The sequence below is a fragment of the Equus asinus genome, chromosome 1 (assembly GCF_041296235.1).
Source record: "Equus asinus isolate D_3611 breed Donkey chromosome 1, EquAss-T2T_v2, whole genome shotgun sequence".
In the NCBI taxonomy this organism is placed as follows: domain Eukaryota; kingdom Metazoa; phylum Chordata; class Mammalia; order Perissodactyla; family Equidae; genus Equus; species Equus asinus.
In genome coordinates, this window is record NC_091790.1 from 139,143,138 (window position 1) to 139,162,334 (window position 19,197).

The window sequence follows — 19,197 nt, forward strand, 5'->3', positions numbered from 1 at the left end:
GCTATGTGCCACCACTTAGAACCTTGTGCACACCACTCTGACAGCCCTTCTCAACTGCACATATGTTGTATTCCAAGAATCTGTTTACTTGTCTGACTGCCCCTACGAGATAGTACACTCCTTATAAAACCATGTATTTTGACTTATTTTCATATCCCTAGTGCCCAAGGCAGAGCTTGCTGGGTGAATGAATGGATGCCTTTGAAACTGGGAAAGTGACCTCTCATATAATTAGTTACTTTCTTTACATATGACTTCCCCAATATCACAGTCCTCTTTGGTCATTACTTGACAATTCACTCACTTTCTGTCCTCCAATATCCTTGTTTATAACTTGGAAACACCTGGCTTTTGTTTACCATTCATTTATTCAATAGATATTTACCAAATATCTATTTATGTGCCAGAAACTGTTGCAAGCAGCAGTGAACAAGATAGGCGTCTGGTATCAAAGTACTCTTGATAAGGGAGACACACACACACTCAGAGAAAATATCAGATGGTGATGGGTGCTCCGTAGAGAACTGGCAGAGGAGGATATGACAGCGAGTGACCTGGTTGTCTTTCTGAGCAGCTATCTGTTGAGCTAAGATGTGAGGAGGAAGAGAGCCTTCAGACAGACTGGAAGGCAAGAGGTACTGAGCCTGATGAAAGGAAAGGCAGTCAGTGCAGCAGGCAGAGTAGGGGGTGGTACAAAATGGAGGGTGGAGAGGACAGGCCAGCAGGGAAGGAGTTGGCCTTCTCTTCTAAGCACGATAGGAAGCCGCTGGCTGGATTTTCACCAGGGAGACATAGTTTGTTTAGGGCACACTAGCTTCCCATTTCCTCTGGTTTCTGCTCAAATATCATCTCATAGTCAGAGAGGCTTTCCCTGCCCATCCTATTAAAATGCACCCCCCTCGCCCGCTGCCTGCATTCCATCCTGCCGGGGACCTTTGCCATGCCCTCATTCTGCCTTCTTTTTCTTCAAGGTTCTTAGCACCACCTGATGACACCTGATGTCATCTATTTGTTTTCTTGATGGCTGACTTTTCTACCCACCAACCTGTGGGCAGGGACTTGGCTTTTCACAGCCACACCTGCAATGGCTAGAATAGCACATAGTCAGCTCTCAGTGGAAGTGTGCTGAGTGAATGAATTTCTCTGACTGACATTTTAAATAGATCACTCTGGCTGCCGAGAGGACAATGGATTTGGGGAAGTCAAGAGTCAAAATAAAGAACCCCATGAGGAGACTTCCACAGAGGTGCAAATGAAAGTTGAACACAGGAGAAATAGGAGGGTGAGCACTGCTACTATGGTGGTTGTAAAGGCACATAGTGTCCCTCAGTGTTAGAAAGCCAGCAGAGTACAACGTCCTCAAAGTAATGACTAAATGATTGTTTTCTTCCTATAGGACCAAGAGCTCATAAAAACAGATATTTTTAAAAGCTCCTAAATGGAGAACTTATTCTTCTGTACTTATATGTTACCAAGATAACATTGATAAACTGATGCAACTTGACAAAATCTATTAACGCTAAAAAATGCACATGCCCCTGGACCTAACAATTTCACTGCTAGGAATTTATCATTTGTGTATCCTCCCAAAAGTATGCCAAAATATACGCAGGGATGTTCACCCTGTCATTGCTTGTAATACCCCCAAACTGGAAACAGCATAAATACCCATCAATAGGAAACTACTTAATAAAAACTTAAAAAAATTTTAGACAGCTATTAAATAAAACGAGGAAAGAGCTTTAAGACATACTGTGTTTAGAAAGATTCTATTTTTGTTAAAACACACACACAACATTGATATGGGTACTGATGTGGATTAAGGCTGCCCCAGGTAGAGAAGCCCAAGGTGACCTGGCCTACACGCCGAACTATATGACCCGGTGGATTTTTATGGTATGAATTAGGGCTGCCCCAGGGAGAGAAGCTCAGGTCATCCTCACCTACATGCTGATCTATATGACCAGATTCGTATCCAAAGTTATACGACCGCACAATAACCAGACACCATCTGCACTGAAATCATTTAATGACTTTTTACATCATCTTTTCTTTTTCCAGTAAAAATAAGTCACGTACCCATGCCTTATAAATTTAGCCCTAACCCTCAACTCAGGGCAGCAGCAGGAGCTCTGACTGCCCATGGGCCCTGTCCCCATGCAGCAGCTCTTTACTGCCCACGGGTCCTGTCCCCATGCTATTCTCTAAATAAAAGAGCACTACTGCCAGATCTTGAGAGTCCAAGAAATCTTTCTTTCGACTCCTCGGCTCACCGACCCCGCATCAGGTACAATTTGTAATATAGAGAGAAAGAAAGAGGAAAGGAGGAGAGATAAATATTGATGTAAGTAGAAAGGTTTTCTTTTCTTAAAGATATATGAAAACCACAAGTAGTGGTTATCCTTTGATGAGAGAATGGAGCAGGCAAGGAATAGAGAGAGAATTTTACTCTTTCAGAAATTTCTGAATTATTTGATTTTTTGAAACATAAACTTGTATTTTACTTAAAAAACAAACATCCCTTTGAGATAACTAGCAGAATAATCAAGAACATACATCATTACTTGCTTTCTGATTTTATGCACAGTAGCACCAATGATTTATTTATACACACACTATGAATGAACACACACACACAACATATACGTATGTGGATGAAAAATGTATCTGAATACTGTCAAATGCAGTGGGACAAAGGCCTTTGATTAGAACGCAGCAGATAGAGCCTATATTTCTAAATGACTTTCCTTGCTAGAGCCGATGTTTAATTTGTGATTACACAATCTGAAAACGACTTTCAACAATGCTTGATGGATCCTAGCTGTCATTGCTTTACTGACCATTTTTTGTCCTCAAAAGGAGACATAAACTGCTCCATTGCTTCTCAAGGAAGCATCTTTTAGCCTGTATTACTGTGTGGCCATTAACTGTTAAAGGATAACTTACATTCCATTCCTATGGTGTAATCCATCCCCTCATTACAGCTCTGTTGGCTCCTATGGAAAAGGTAACACTCAAAAGTAGATGCATACTACTTTCTTTTCTATGACAGAATTTATTTTACTTATCTTATGCTTTACGGGCTTTTGTAATAAAACAAAAGTTACCTAGGTAAAGGGAACCACATCCTCATGTATTCTTAAGAAAAGTAGTATATGCTGCAGATTTTTAAAAACTGCATTATATTCAAGTTGCTCTTTCAAAGGCAATTCATTAGCCTGCCTTTACTTCAATCATCTACCTCCTCTGCGCCATAACTAAATCTCTCTAAATGTTCCCAAAAGAGTGGGGGGCTTTGTTTATAGAGTTCACTATATCTGCTCTAAACTATTTCTAACCTCAGGAATGTGAAATGTTTACCACATCCACTTTTTTTCAGTTGTAAACGTATTTCTAAAGCAAGTATTCTAATTACCATTTACTGGGAAGTCACAGAATAGTTGGGTATTTTGCAAGTCAATTCAGGAGAAAAATAGAAAGCCCAGTTAAGTCCAATTTAGGTGAGGTTAAGCACTGCAGGCCTAAACACACAGACAGAGGCAACCACTCACCCCTTGCGGGTCCCACATTGTCATGTTAACAGCAGCAAACAAAAGGACCCAGGGAAGGAGAATGAAGATTACCTGTCCCAACTAGGACAGTAGTTCTCTTTTTAAAGATCCACCTGGAGGGACATATCTCAGGTTTAAAAGTTTTAGGTCACTCCAGCTCATTTGCATTTCTCTACCCAACCAAAACTAGAAACAGAGAAAAGCTTTATTAGTAAAAAGCGCTATCCTGAAACCAAAACACATTAAACTACACAGCAATGCTAAAGCTTTGATGCCTCTAAAAGGATGGATCCTGAATTGCTAAAGTGATTTCTCACCATGGAGGGATGGGGTAAGGTGGGTGAGCCTGGAGAAGAGAGATTCACAAGAAACAAAACCTGAGGCTGGAAGTTGGGATAATATAAATGAGGATGCCCTTAGGGTGGAAATACAAGACCCATCAGACTGAAGGGAGAGGTGAACTCTGCTGAGGCCAGTCCAGGCTCACACGTGTCCTGGAATTTAGCTGATGATACCAGTGACCAGCAGAAAGGAGGAGACTGCCAGATCACTCAATGAAATCACATTTCCAGAAGCTCAAAGTGTTAATGACTTCACTTAGTAATTACCCATACACCAAAAGCAGCATTTTGTCGGCAGCACCAAGCCCTGTGGAATGCCTCTGAACTAGATGAAACCACCAGGCTAGTAATTAAACCAACTTTATATGGGAGAGGTCTCTTGCTCAAACTTGAGCAATCCTGCTCACTTCAGGAAAGCAATTTTAGCACAAAAGTGGAAACAAGAAACTTCTGAGCCTCAATTTCAGCTCAGATATCATCACTGGCAGCCTCTATTCTCCTAACTACAAAATCAGGAGACCAATTACTTCCAAGGGGTGTTAAAAGGGATTAAGATTATGAAATGTGAAGATGAAAAGGACTAAGTCTCTGACTTGTATCACTTGCAGGTATGCAGTTTAACAGTCTCTGTTTCTGTGTCAGCAAACAAGTTTTTACCATTTTATCCATCTAGACATTGCGATAGCAGTCACTGCCATTGCACCTAAGTGCTTTGTGCCAGACAACCCGTTGAAAGATGGCTTGGCATCTTGTCAAAGTGACACGCTGCTATATCATGTTATAGTCCGCAAGAGCCTAAAAATTTAGAAAGGAAGATCATTTTTCTTCAAATTGATCAATGCTATGCCTCCTGACAATACTGATTATTTCTTACAGCTGGATAATAATTTGGTAAGTGAAATAGCTATAACACTGTGTTCCATTGCACAGATTGAGCATTTTAAGTGCTACTTTAAAAAATCAGCATGTTCATTCCTAAATACCAGAGATGCCTAAATATAAGGCAAGCTTTCTCCCCTAAAACTAACCCCAGAAAAGAGAGTGTCACATTATATTTGATCTTTACAAAGTCTCAGATCATGGGGTACTCTTCTTATCACTTGACCTTGGGAAGTACAGAGTACCACGCGAGGAAGGGAGGTTTGCCTGAAACCACCTCAATTATTACTAACGCTGGATGTTTACTATGGTCATCTGCAAAAGTTGAGTTAAAAAGAAAAGCATAAAAAAGTGTTCCTGGGGTGGGAGCTCATAAATGCTGTGTTGAATGTCAAAACAAGGCATTTAAAGTTCACTCTAAAAAGCAATATGATAACTTGTTACATTATGGGACCGGTTATATCCATTCAGGATGATCTGGGAATAGGAAAAAAGAAAACAATTGTCCTAATGCTGCGTGTCTGTGGGATGAAATTTCCAAGGATAACATTGCACATGTAGTCCAAGAGTCCTTCATCTTGCCAGCTTGAGATAAAAATGAAGATGATGTACTCTGCAAAATCACGTGAATGGCTGATTCAAAAAGTGGTGATCAAGACACTAATTCAAAATTCTTATGAAGAATTCAAACAAAATATTTCTTGATATACGTGTAATAGAAAAAAGCAATATTAATTTTCTACAATGCGATTTTATATATTTATAGGTAAATAAATGAAAACTATTTTAAGTAGACCTTTGGCTTCTCCTCCTATATCCCTAAAGGTTTACTTATTCAAGTTGGCCATGAAATACTATTTTTGATTCTTCTCATTTTGAAAAATGATGAACCCCATATGTTTGAGAAAACCTTATTGCATATATATGACAATTCTAGTATATTCCAATACAATTTCTTTGGTAAAGGAACGTGAATAACAAATTTCAAGAATTTTCTAAAAGTTTGGCTTTGCAATCATTCTGAAAAACTATTTTCTAAATGATAAATTCGAATTGAAAATAATTATGACAAAGCATACATATGGATAGGTCTGGAATGTATAGGATCAGAAAATAAATTTCTGATCTGGTGTGGGCTTCTCCTTAAACTGAGCTCAGCCTATCTCCAGAAAGATGCTGCCCTGTGATCTTTGCATCTATCCTCCATGGAGGACAGCACTGAGAATTAGGTTTTTGTATCAGTAACAAATCCAAATAAAGCTCTAGTCAGTGTTGCTGCAAAGAGCTGTGCACTGAACAACACTAGTGGGCGTCACTCACATCCTAGTCACCCTTGATTTGTGTATTTCTAAGGACAGTTTGTGGCACAGGGTAGCAAGGGGCACCTCCTTGTAATTGGCATGAATGTACCCTATGGGCTCCAGCAGAACGTCTTCACCAGGTATAGAAATGTGACAAATCGATTTCACGTTGATGAGCAGTTACTAGTTTAGGAGATGAGCAGATACTCAAATGAATGACTAAAAGGAAAGTTACCTTGTAGATCCCAAAAAACCCCAGGTCCCTTACGACAGACAGGGCACTGACTCGGGGACCAGTGGTGATCTCTCCAGCCACTTGCAAACGGATCTTGACGATTTCCAAAGGATTTGTGAAAATCACCTGTGAGCCTCCTGCCTAAAAAGGAGAAAAAGAAAAGATTCAGGATCAAAGCAGGGCAATGGTAAGGTGGTTCAGGAAGAGATGAGTGATTATCCTCAACGGAGCTTAGAATCTTCTATCCTCAAGAGACTGTGGGTTCAATCCTTGTCCCATCAATTGAAACAGTTAGTGACTACGACTTTGAATCAAAATACAGTTACTGCCTAGGAGGCCTCAGGTAAAGAGCCCCACCTCCTTCATGCAGAGGTTCAAAGAGGCAAAGGCCAGAAAGAGACTTCGGTTGCCTCACCAAAGTCTTCGCACTAAAATGACAAAGATTCCTTGAAGCACAACTGACTGCCACAACAAGGCTCAAAGCCAAGGGCATAAAGGCAGCAATAAAATGGAAAACAAATAGTGTCCAAATAAAGAGACAAAGATCTGCCTGTCAGAATAGGAGCAGACAGGGAGGACACAGGCTCTCCCATGAAGGACTTCACCATTCTGGCACTGACTCAAAAATTGCCAGAGGACACAGAAGCTTAGATGAAAGCTACTTTTTCTTCTCTTAAAAATCAGGTCAATCATCAAACACCATTTTATGGAGTTACATATTCTTATAATTTCACTTATGTATTACCTGTGTATAGAATTTCTCTTTTCATATAAGATAAATGTCAAAGCAGTAAAAATATGCATTACATCAATTATGGCCCAAACTCTGAACAATGCATGTTATTTCATTCCAGCAGTGGCTGGGCGCCACACCTCCAAGATCATCAGTGGAAATATTTAAAATGCACTATAAGGGAAATTTTAAGCTAGCTATTTTGAAACTAAGCCTATATTTATTTTAAGTCATTACATTCTTTCTTACTGTACTTCAACTTGTTACTCCTTGTCACAAATACACTAAATTTTTATATCATCCAAACTAAAGTTGACATGCAGTGTAGTTCAGAATGTTTATTATGTAGCGATGTCACCAAACCAGATCACAAACATAGTACTGTCATTTTACAGCTTAGTAGATGCCATCATGGCAACAGGCACAGTTTGGGTCAATATCATACAAAACTACTTCTTGTAACATTCTCTGATCCTATTACCCAGTGTATGAGCCCTCACAAAACGGCCTGTGCTGATCAAAACTGGTCAAGAGAATGGACTTCGAAGTATTGTTTAAAATACCTGGAAATAAAAATTAGAAACATAACTATCCAGTGGTAAAGAATGGATTTGAGATTTGAGTATGTTCATGCAATGTGATACTATGCAGCCAATAAAAAATATTGTGGAAAATGTTCAATATATACTGTTAAGTAAAAACTCTCCTATGTTCAAGTGCATATACACCTTTCCCTCTGCTATCCCTTACCATCATGTAGAAAACAGATACCACTGTTGTGCTTTTGAGGTGGTAAGACTACAAATGGTTTATTTTCTTTTCTGCTGTCTTTTTAAATTTCTTCTACATAGATCATTTGTTACTTCTATAAAGAAAAACAAATACTTCTGCATAATCTAATATACATAGTAATGTTAACCAAAAGAAAAAAAAAGGAAAATGTTCATCCATTAATTCTCTAAATCAAATTGTTTTTCCATTTTTACCAACTTGATACCTTAAGTCAAGACACATTTGTTCTTAAAAACAGACCAAGACGTTCCCTCCCAACACATTAAAACTGTTTAGAAGGCACTGGTATTCTCCTGAGTCTAGACTACCATACAGAGCACCTCTCCTTACTTGCCTCTACCATGTTTTGCCCATCACCTTCATCCCTCCTTGGTGACTCTAAGGAGGTGGGCCAAACAATCTTGGTAGAAAAAACCTGGGTTGGATTCATCAAAAGGCCCTTCTAAAGTGGGAAGGAAAGCATGAGATGACACACCCAGAGGCGGGTGTGTTCTTCTAGTCCACACAAAGACTTCCTCTTCCCTCTGCTCCAGGGCTCAGAAAGCCACGCTTTGCTCCTGTGATGCTGCGACCTGCACGTAGACAGGAAGACCAACCCCTTGCCTATCTAGAGTCCTTGAGCATTTTGTGGGTTTGCACCTGCATCTTTCCACATGACACGGAGGGAGCTGTTTAAGGGTGGCAGGATGAGGAATGAAATGGACCTGGCCTAGTAATAGTGCTAAGGGCACAGTAAGGACTACGTTTGGCCTTCTGGACCTGAGCTCCTGAGTTGCAAAAAATCAACAAAAATGAAAAATTTTAAAATCATTTTATGGGGGCAGAATTGCTGAGAAAGATTTGCTGATGAGCTGGAATTGCCTGCGGCTCATTTTTAGAAGCTCAATAGTGGGTAAGGACCTTGTCTACCAAGGGTAAAATGGAAAGCAGTCAGCATACATCCAGCTTCCTGAAGAACAGAGCAGGAACACAACGCAAATTCACCAAGCACCACCAACAGCGGGTAAGGAGGCTGTTGAGTATCACAGCAAAGACTGAGCCTCAGCCTCTATTTTTCAAACCGTCTCACTTACTGTGAGGACCAAAGAGATGGCAAATGTACTGTGGCCAGCACAGTGCTCAAGACAGAGCAGTGACTCCAAACAAGCTGGTTTGTTTTCATCTAAAGCTCCTAAATTGATGGTTCTCCTGCCTGCCTGCGTGTTACAACTGCTTGCAGAGCTCTTAAAAAGAAGTGATGTCTAGACCCTACTCCACACAAACTAAACCAGGATTTCTGCACCTGCCTTTTTAAAAAATTTTCCTATATATTTAAACTGTGCAGTGAGAGTTGAGAACCACTTTACTACGTCATCTCTAGGTTCCCTTTCAACGGACAGGCTGCTTAATAGGCTTACTTAAAGCTATGATTTCCAATCTGTTTTCCACATTCTTTCAGAGAGTAACTTCTGTTTTACATTTGATCTCATAACAAACTTTTAATATATATCCAGTACCATTATTAAAGAGTACAGTTCTTAGGTAGTATAGAATTGCTGTCTTATTCATTATCTTAGATCCTTACTAATACTCATAAAAGTTAACATTATATACAATAAAAAAAGAACTTATATTCAACTCCCTGACTCCAAGCCAATGGATAGATACCAATTCTTTTAGCACAGCAAAATGAATTCTAGTCACTAAGGAGGATGCAAAAGTCAAATCCACTTGAGAGCGGTAGGGAACAGCAGTAGTGGGAAGAAAGAGTATAGCGATACTAGAAAAAAATAATGACACACTTGTTACCTCTGGTGGGTTCGGAAAGAAAGAACCTACAGTCTCCAAGTGGCACATTGTAGAGGTGACAAAGATGAATCAGTCCTTTGGAGTCAAGCTGCAAGGAAATGAGACTCCAAGGCACCAAGAGAAGATGCTTATCATCAGATGCACAGTGTCTGGGCATCACCACGACTTGATCACTGAGCAGCACACTGCCTGCTGCTCTTCTGGCTCCTTCTGGTCTATTATTCATTCACAGTACCTCACCCAAGGCCTTCCTTTGCAGAGATCAAAGAGAGCCGAATCTGCAGACAGCAGACAGGAACACCTATTGTGCACAATGTCTCTGTGTCCCTCATGGCTTGAGAGCTCTGGCTGTGTGAAGATACTGTTTTTTGTGTGTGTGCAATTTTGTCACAAATCGTTTCCCTATGACTTTCTGACATCTGTGGCAAGTAGGACAAGGGAAGATTTTCCATACTAGAACTGGCTCCATGTGGCCTAATATATTTACAGTGGAGACACCTGACTTCTCTACAGGTTTCTTGGTATATTCTTTTTTATTGAAATCTTCCTTACTATGCAGTATCTGAATCCATCTAAAGAGAATCACATATACTTATTGCTACTTGATCATTAAATCATGTATTTATTAGCCAAATATTTATAAGCAATCTTGTTCAAAGTTTGTCCTGGGAACTGCAAGGACACAAGATGAGTGAGAAAGTATTCCTGTTCTCAGGAGCTTGAAGTGGGGGTAGAGGTAATAAATATTCATCAAGTATACATACATTATGAGGTATTGCTTTGCATATATTACATATCTTCAGTCCATCCAAGAGGTATTTTTTCCAGATTTTACAAAGAAGAAATTGAGCCACAGAAAGATTAAAGCAAACGTTATGGGTGAATTGTGTTCCACCGAAATTCATAGACTGAAGTCCTAACCCCTAGTACCTTGTATTTGCAAATGGGTCCTTTAGTGAGGTAATTAAGGTAGAATGATGTCATGTGGGTGGACCCTAATCCAATGTGATGGAGTCCTTCTAGGAAGAGGGAACCTGGGATACAGACATTTGTGAATATAAAGAAAAGGCTGTGTGAGGACACAGGGAGGTGGTGGCCATTTTCAAGCCAAGGAGAAAGGCCTTAGAAGAAACCAATCCTGGTGACACCTTGATCCTGGACTTCTAGCCTCCAGAAATGTGAGAAAATAAATTTCTGTTTAAGTCATACAGTCTGCAGCATTTTGTTATGGCAACTCTAGCAAACCAATGTAGCAATTTACCCACGGCTACACAGCCAGCACGCAAAGAAAGGGTGCTCTCCTGAGTTCAATAAATGTATGCCTTATGAATAGAGAAAATGGCACATGAGAAAACATAATTATAATATATGCTAAGAGCTAAGGTCCAGATAAATTGCCATGGCAATTCAAAGGAGGGCAAGATTTCTGCTAGCTGGGCTAATCTGGGGAGGTGGGAAGGCATATAAGAAGATAACACATCAGCTGGTGACTGAAGTGCAATTAGGATTTAGGTAATCCAGGTGGAGAATGGTACAAAGGCACAGTGACAGGGACTGGCCACACTTACAGAGTAACAGACCAGCACCACATCTGTCCAGTGAAATTTTAATAAGGACGATAATTATGAGGTCAACGCTATCGTCCTCGAGCATTTACTGAGTGCTTACTACGGACCAGGCATTGTGCTGATAGCTTTGTAAGAATTTTCTTTCAGTCTTAGCTAATCATAAGGTAGGTAATGGTATTATTCCAGTGTTATAAGTAAGCAAACAGAGGCTGCAAGGGGTGAAGGAGGTTATGTAACTAGCCTGTGGTCACACAGCCAGGAAGGCAGAGCCTGGATACAAAGCTAGACCACCTGGGGGACACTAGAGCCTGAGCACTTACACTGTTTAATGTGGCAGCAGAGAAGAATCGACTGGGCTGTTAGCTTCAGATGGCATGGAAGGGGTATGAAAGAGAATGGCTGAAAATAAGACTGCTGGGACCAAATCATGGAAGGTCTAGAATGCTACCCTGCAGAATGGGGTTGTATTCTGGAGATGGTGCCTCCACATGTGTGTCTGTGTGTGTGTGTGCGGGAAGGAGAGCTGGTAAATGAAGCTTAGGAGCTGGAGAGTGTCCTGACTAGTATCTATGTCTCTGAAAGATGACTGGGCAGCAGAGGGGAGGGACAGCCTTGTGAGGCAGGGATTACAATTAGGTTTTTAGCAGACTAGGTGAGAGAGGAAAAAAAAAAGGCCAGAATTAGACCAATGACATTGGTAATAAGGTAGGGGTGGGATGGGTGAGTAATGGATGCAATAGAGATCAACAGGGCTTGACTGCTGGACGGGGCAAAAGGAGTGGGCAGAGTCAAAGACAGGATCCAATTTTTTGCATTTGTGTAACAGGAACAAAGGGACTTAAAGAGATACATGACACATCCAGAAGGCAATGCACAGGTGAGCTGGGAGTTAAGGACTGAGACACAGATGAGGGCGTCATCCTACATATGTGCTAACTGAAGGCAGGAGATTATACGGGCTGGAGTGAGACCTAAGAAGTGATGAGAAACCTCTGCTATATACCATAGTGTACAGTAATCCAGGTACAGATGTCAAGAAAGGGGCTTCTAGAAGGAGGCCAACAACAAAAAGGCCAACAACGTCTGCTGACACAGGGAGGCGAAGTCTAGCATATGGGGTGATCCATGATTAGCAAGGTGGGAAATGGATGCAGGAGCATTAGAGAGAGCTTGTGTAATCAACATTTTCAAAGGAAGGGAAAGAGAAAGAATGATAGTCATTTATGAAAGACAGTGAGGTAGAATGAAAATTTATTTGGGGTACTTAAGGAGAGAAGTTCTAGGGGAGGCTGAAAAGATAAAACAGAGCTGGGGATAGTCATACTATGCTTAAGCAAAACTGCACAAGTTCTGAGTAAAGTAGGGGTGGGGGGAGAAGGAGGAGGAGGAAGGGGGGAGGGAAGAGGGAGCAGGAGGGGGAGGGGAGGTAGACTTTTCATGAGGCCTGTAGATTTGCTTTGATGACACACAGGTTGCAGGATAATTTTGTTTCAGAGCAGAAACTGACGATCGGTAGTTGTCCTTACTATTTATGCTTCAAAGATAAAGAAAAATAGAATCAAATGGATCAGGATTTGACACAAGGAGATAGGACTGAAGTTCTGAAGCATAAACCAAAACAACATCAAAAGACCCCTTGGAATCAATAGTAAAATAATATTCCGGCTCTCCAGAAGAACTTACAGTGAAGTTAGTCTGATCTGCAACACAGACAAGAAGATGAAGTAGCAGATGACATGGAAAGATGAGCCCAATACAATTGCTCAGGCATTCTATCCCTCAGCTCAAAACAAACAGATTGGAAGACACAGCAGACGGGGATGTTTTTAAACACTGCTTAGGGCTGCTTATCTGCACCTGCCCCAGGGGACCCAGAGCCCCAGCGAGCACCACAGCAGGTTCTCTACTAAGAGTCCACTGTGCTCACAGGACTGTAGACAAGGAATGATTCAGTTCAGTCCTATATGGATTCTTACCCAGGTATTACTAGGTACTGAACGAGAACATTTTATTGCCCACAGTGCTAGTACGGAATACCAGCCACAGTACTAGTATTGAATACCAGCATTGTTGTGACAAAAAATTTTTTAAAAAGCTTTTTTTTAAAAAAGGAATCTCCTATTCAAATGCATATATCTTTAGAGGAAAAACATGGAACTGCTACACCAAAAAATACACATTAACTTTTTTTCCCCCACAAGGGGTACTAACGAGGAATAACCTAACATGAAATGTATAGAACTAAAATAAAGAAAAATACACATTTTTTTTTTAAGATTGGCATCTGAGCTAACAACTGTTGCCAATCTTTTTTTTTCTACCCAAATCCCCCCAGTACACAGTTGTTGTATATTTTTATTTTTTATTTATTTTTTTGAGGAAGATTAGCCCTGAGCTAACATCTGCTGCCAATCCTCCTCTTTTTTTGCTGAGGAAGACTGGCCCTGAGCTAACATCCGTGCCCATCTTCCTCTACTTTATACGTGGGACGCCTACCACAGCATGGCTTTTGCCAAGCGGTCTGCACCCGGGATCCGAACTAGTGAACCCCGGGCCGCCGAGAAGTGGAATGTGCGCACTTAACCACTGAGCCACCAGGCCGGCCCCCACAGTTGTATATTTTTAGTTGTGGGTCCTTCTTGTTGTGGCATGGCCTGACGAGTGGGGCCATGTCCGCACCAAGGATCCAAACCTGCGAAACCCTGGGCCGCCAAAGTGGAACGAGTGAACTTAACCCCTTGGTCATGGGGCCGGCCCCCACTGTTTTTTTTTAAAGGGACATACAGGATTTGAATGTTAAAAAAAGAAGTTATTGTTCTTAGACTGGGAGGTTCAATGTTGTAAAGATGTCAATTTACCTGCAAATTAATTTAAAATGCAAATATAAAAAATGACAAGCTTCCTATAAATGAATTTAACGGTGAAATACAAAGGTGTTAATTTTTCCATAAGTTAAAATTCAAAACAATCCGCCTAAATAAAACCTCAATAAGGTTTCCTGAAGATATTTGGAGACAGGAATATTCTGAACAAAAAGTCAGGTGGAGAATTTTGTTCCTGTACACAGTAACAAACAGTTACAGTATCAGTAATTTTTAAAATTTAGCCCAAGACCAGACAAATGAAAAGATGCAGATATGTAGGGTCACTGGGTCCTTGAAAAGGTATATAAGAAGTGCTATTCAGTGGCACAGTCAACGGCAGAGCAGATCCCCTTCTACCTGTAGCTAGGAGTTCCTCTCTGCCCAACTCACTTTTCTGGGAGCATGCTAATAAGTCACCATGGTTTCCTAATCTTTTTTCTTTAAAAGCAGAAGACTAGGAGGCTTGTTTTCATCCATCTCTGCATCAATCCCATAGACTATGAAGAGGAAGACAGTACACAATCTTTCTGGGGGAGTCTCCAGCTTCTATGGACACTTCCCAGAATTATCTTTTTACTCTTTATTTATAGTGTACATAGTTAACCAAGAGGTGATACAGGTTAGAAGAATTCAAGAGTCTGAAACTACATTCGTATGGGGAAGCCAAGATTTTGTTGCATAAAATTCAACGGCTGGTAAGGGAATTCTCTATCAGTTTTTTTTTTTTTTTTGAGGAAGATTAGCCCGGAGCTAACTGCTGCCAATCCTCCTCTTTCGCTGAGGAAGAGTGGCCCTGAGTTAACATCCATGCCGATCTTCCTCTACTTTCTATGTGGGACGCCTACCACAGCACGGTGTGAGCGGTGCCATGTCCGCACGCGGGATCTGAACCGGCAAACCCCAGGCTGCCAGGAAGTGGAATGTGCGAACTTAACCACTGCGCCATGGGGTCGGCCCTCTCTTATCAGTTTTGCAAGGGCTTTTAGCACCGTCTATATTTTTCAAACTGTGGTTCTCAATCTATGAGGTCTCTCCTGGCAGAAGGGACGATAATCCTGGTAGTGGACTCCACTGGATGCTTTCCTCCTCCTCCCCCCTTCCTTTTGTTTTCACCTGCATTACCCACTCGTATCCTTCTGACCTTTATGGGATCCAGACACTGCAGCCTTTCCTCTAGAATGTGGCCCTCCTCATGTGATCTCTGCACTGATGACTGCCAGCCAGCCCTCCAATAATGGATGCTACAAATACGTCTGTCCTCCAGGTCCCTTTCTGGAAGGATGTGGTTTCCCTACTACCAGGTGGGGGTATTTGTCTTGAGACTCACTTCTCAAGAATAAACTGCCCAAGAGAGTGACCAGAAAGAAGACAGAGTTCTCCGAACGACTATAGCCCTGCAAACCCTTTCTCCGCTTCTCCCAGAGAAGGCAGAGACAGATATTTGTCGGGCACTTCTGATATAGCAGGCACTGTGCCATGCTCTTCAGAGACATTATCTCCTTCATTCCTCCACTCATGCTGACACAGGCTATATTTCTGCTGTTCTAGAGATGAGGAAACAAAAGCACAGAATTCTGTCCAAAGCAGAGAGAAAATCTGAACCCAGGCTGGCCTGATTCCTCACCCATGCTCAGAATCACTAGGCTGATTTGCTGAGTGTTAAAAAGCCTGTGCTTTAAAATAGGTTCATTCTCAGTTTTCTCCTTCCTGTTTAAAGAGAGTATCTTCCTGAATCTTTGGTTAATCTGATCACATGAATTAGAATTCCCATGACTTGGAGAGCCTCTGTCTAGAAGAGATAAATAAATGATTCAGAGACATTAAAAGTGCACCAAGAAATACAGAAGAGTTTTTTTTTCCAGGTATAATATAATTTATTTTCATCAGATGCATTAAATTTTTCTTTGTAGATTAGACAACAAATCATGAAGAAGCCAGGCCAGCAGGTGATAAAATCCCCAAATCATGCCAAATCCAAACCTTTGAGGAATATTTAAGATTCAGAAATGTATAACTAATGACATGTTTTCAATTATATTCAAATGGGCTTACAAAATAATCATACTAGTGAGGGTTTTACCTAAATGTAGCACAGTGGCTCAGGATAGGAGCAACTGAGTTAGACAGACCTGGATTTTAATTCAGGCTTCATCATCTCCTTGTATGTGACCTCAGACAAGTTCCTCCAACTTACTAAGACTTAGATTTCTTATTTATACCACAGAGATGACACCATTTCACAGACTCACTGTGAGGACTAAAGACAGTAATATGGACCAACTGTCTAGCATGGTGCTTGACAGAGAACAATCAGGCAAGAAATGGGGGACACTGCTGGGAGTCAGTACGGCACCATGGTTGACAGCCTACGCTTTGGCAGACTTCCTATCCCACCCACTCCAAATTTACTTCATCTGTAAAATGGGCACATTGACATTAACGCTCTTCACGCTTTCAACAAATATCAACCGTAGGCCAACTCTACAGCAGGCGTATAGGAGCGAACAAAACTGACAAAGATCCCCACCCTCGTGGGGCACATATTGTAAATGTTATTTATAGGATTAAGTGAGGATTAAATGAAAACATGTACATAAAGCACTCAGCCCAGTGCCTAGCATATCACAGTGCTCAATTAATGGTATTGATTACCATAAATATATGACGGAACTCTGTTCAGGCGAATTTAGCTCACCAAACTCCTTCAGAGCCAGTACACATGCGTTCTCAAATTTTCTTTCCCTAGAAATCTGTAAACTAAACTTCCTTTTTGAGGAAAGTGCAGTAAGTATTGAGGACTGGTAGGAAGTAGCTATATCAAGTAAAAAAGGAAAAAAATCAAAGAACTCACGTAAGTAGGTGATGGGTGACACAGCAGAGCTTAACAGAACCAGATGGTTTTTATTTAAATTCATTTAATTTTTATTTAATTAAATTCAAGCCTACATTCAATAAATTGTGGGTATTTTTAATTTTGAAATACTTTTGTTATTGAGAAATGGCTAATCACGTCCTGCTACAGGAGCTGGCAAAATGACAATGGCTACAAGGATAACTAGTGGATTACCACACTGTTTGTGGGGCTGGTCTCTGCTGTTCCATTCAGGTGTGGACTGCCCCCAGAGCTGGCCAATCACTTTGGAAATGTGCACCAGTGGTCGTGAAAGGGACCAAGAGAGAGACTAGACTGGGTGTGGCATAAAAGGTTCCCCACTGCTGAACACGATGCACAGTGCACATTCTTCTGACCAAGTAATATGGCTGCTAGAAGAAAGGCAACACAATGATCCTTAAGGGTCAAGATCAACTTCTAAGTTTTTGGACTTTTAAAGTGGATGCTGGATGCCTCATCGCTCCCAATACAAATGCAAGTTCACATCTCCATATGACAGTTTCAGCTGCTGTGATTCCTGTCTCCAGTCCATGATCTTCACAAACTCACCTCTGCATCAAGGAGGCCTGAGAGCAACCAGAAAGGGAATGGGAGAGTGGAAGCTACAACTGTGTCAGCATGAAGCCCACACACCAAGCTTCTCAAATGAATAGGGCTCCACCACCACAAAGCACCAGTATTCCCAAATGGTCTCATTTTTCACACAATATGGTTCTCAAGGCTCGAAGCAAAATATAGGTTTTTTTCTTCTAATACCCCCTATCTGAAATGGGCTAGATAGATAGTCAGCAAAGACCCTGGAACGTGGCTTCTATGACAACTTTTGTTCAGGGCCCAGATGCTTCTGCAAATTTTATTTCTTTCTCACAATTTTGCCCCCCAAATTCCTCTTGCCATGTTATATAATAATTTACTTCATGGTTAACACTTCTGATTCCGCATAGGTAACTTTATCGTGGGAAGTGATTATCTCTTTCTTTGTTAAAAACAGAATTTCAAGAAATCAAATATTTAGAAAGGCAACAAAATCCAGAATCCTAATGTACTGCTCAATTTCTCTAAGTAGTCCAAGAACAGTGACCCTCACCAAACTGATCTTAACACACCTGAGGTCCAATAATTGTGAACAAATAGGTTTTAAAGTCACATGTGCCTTCAAAATGACTTGCTAAGGCTGTCTGGTCATTATCATAACCATAGGAAATAGCAGCAGCCTAAACACATTATCTAAAGGATCAGTTCAGGAGCTCCACTTCACATTTGCCCATAATTCACTTTCTTTCACCTGTTGCAAACTAAACAAGCCTTCCTACAATCCTTTATTTATTCATTTACTTATTTATTACTGAGGTCACATTGGCTTATAACATTATATAATTTTCAGGTGTACATCATTACATTTTGACTTCTGTATAAACTACATTGTGTTCACCACCAAAAGTCTGGTTGTCATCCGTCAGCATACACATGTGCCCCTTTACCCTTTTTGCTTTCTCCCCAACCCCTTCCCCTCTGGTAACTACAAATCTGTTCTCTGTATCTATGTTTGTTTGTTGTTGTTGTTTTGTCTTCCACATGAGTGAAATCATACAGTATTTGGCTTTCTCCATCTGACTTATTTTGCTTAGCATAATACCCTCAAGGTCCATCATAAACTGGTACAGCCACTATGGAAAACAGTATGGAGATTCCTCAAAAAATTAAAAATCGAACTACCCTATGATCCAGCTATTCCACGTCTGGGTATTTATCCAAAGAACAGGAAAACATTAATTTGAAAAGCTACATGCACCCCTATGTTCATTGCAGCATTATTCACAACAGCCAAGACTTGGAAGCAAGCTAAATGTCCACCTCCAGTGTTTCTTTACTAACAGAGATAGTATCCTCGAACATTCTTTCTCAGGACCTGGGGAGTCGAGTCAAAAGAATGCATAAGATGAGAAAGCCTGCTTTCTTATGATTCCCCCAACCCTATCCCAAACCCTTCTAGGCAACAGTCTTGAGAATATTCAAAAAATATTGTCTTGCATTAAAAAAAAAATCAATTCTGTCATTAATCTGCCGTCCACAGAAAACATAGCAGTGTATTTTTCTTAACACAGTGTAATTCCTGCTATATTTTAAACTAAAAGCATTAAATAAACTGTAATCACTTCCCTTTCATCTGAATTCACATGGTAGATACTTACAGCTACTTAAAAAATTAAGTGGCAAAATGTATATGAAGAATATGTATCTTGATATTTTAA

The 19,197-nt window shown here is 40.7% G+C and overlaps 1 protein-coding gene across 2 annotated transcripts in view; it reads right to left on the reverse strand.

The window, feature by feature from the left end:
- SLC25A13 (solute carrier family 25 member 13) overlaps positions 1-19,197 on the reverse strand; it is a 188,032-nt gene that overhangs the window by 24,983 nt on the left and 143,852 nt on the right. For both annotated transcript variants that reach the window (XM_014859409.3, XM_014859408.3), the window contains exon 14: positions 6,308-6,448. In XM_014859409.3, coding sequence (XP_014714895.2) covers positions 6,308-6,448 — 141 coding nt within the window. The remainder of the gene's footprint in view (positions 1-6,307; positions 6,449-19,197) is intronic.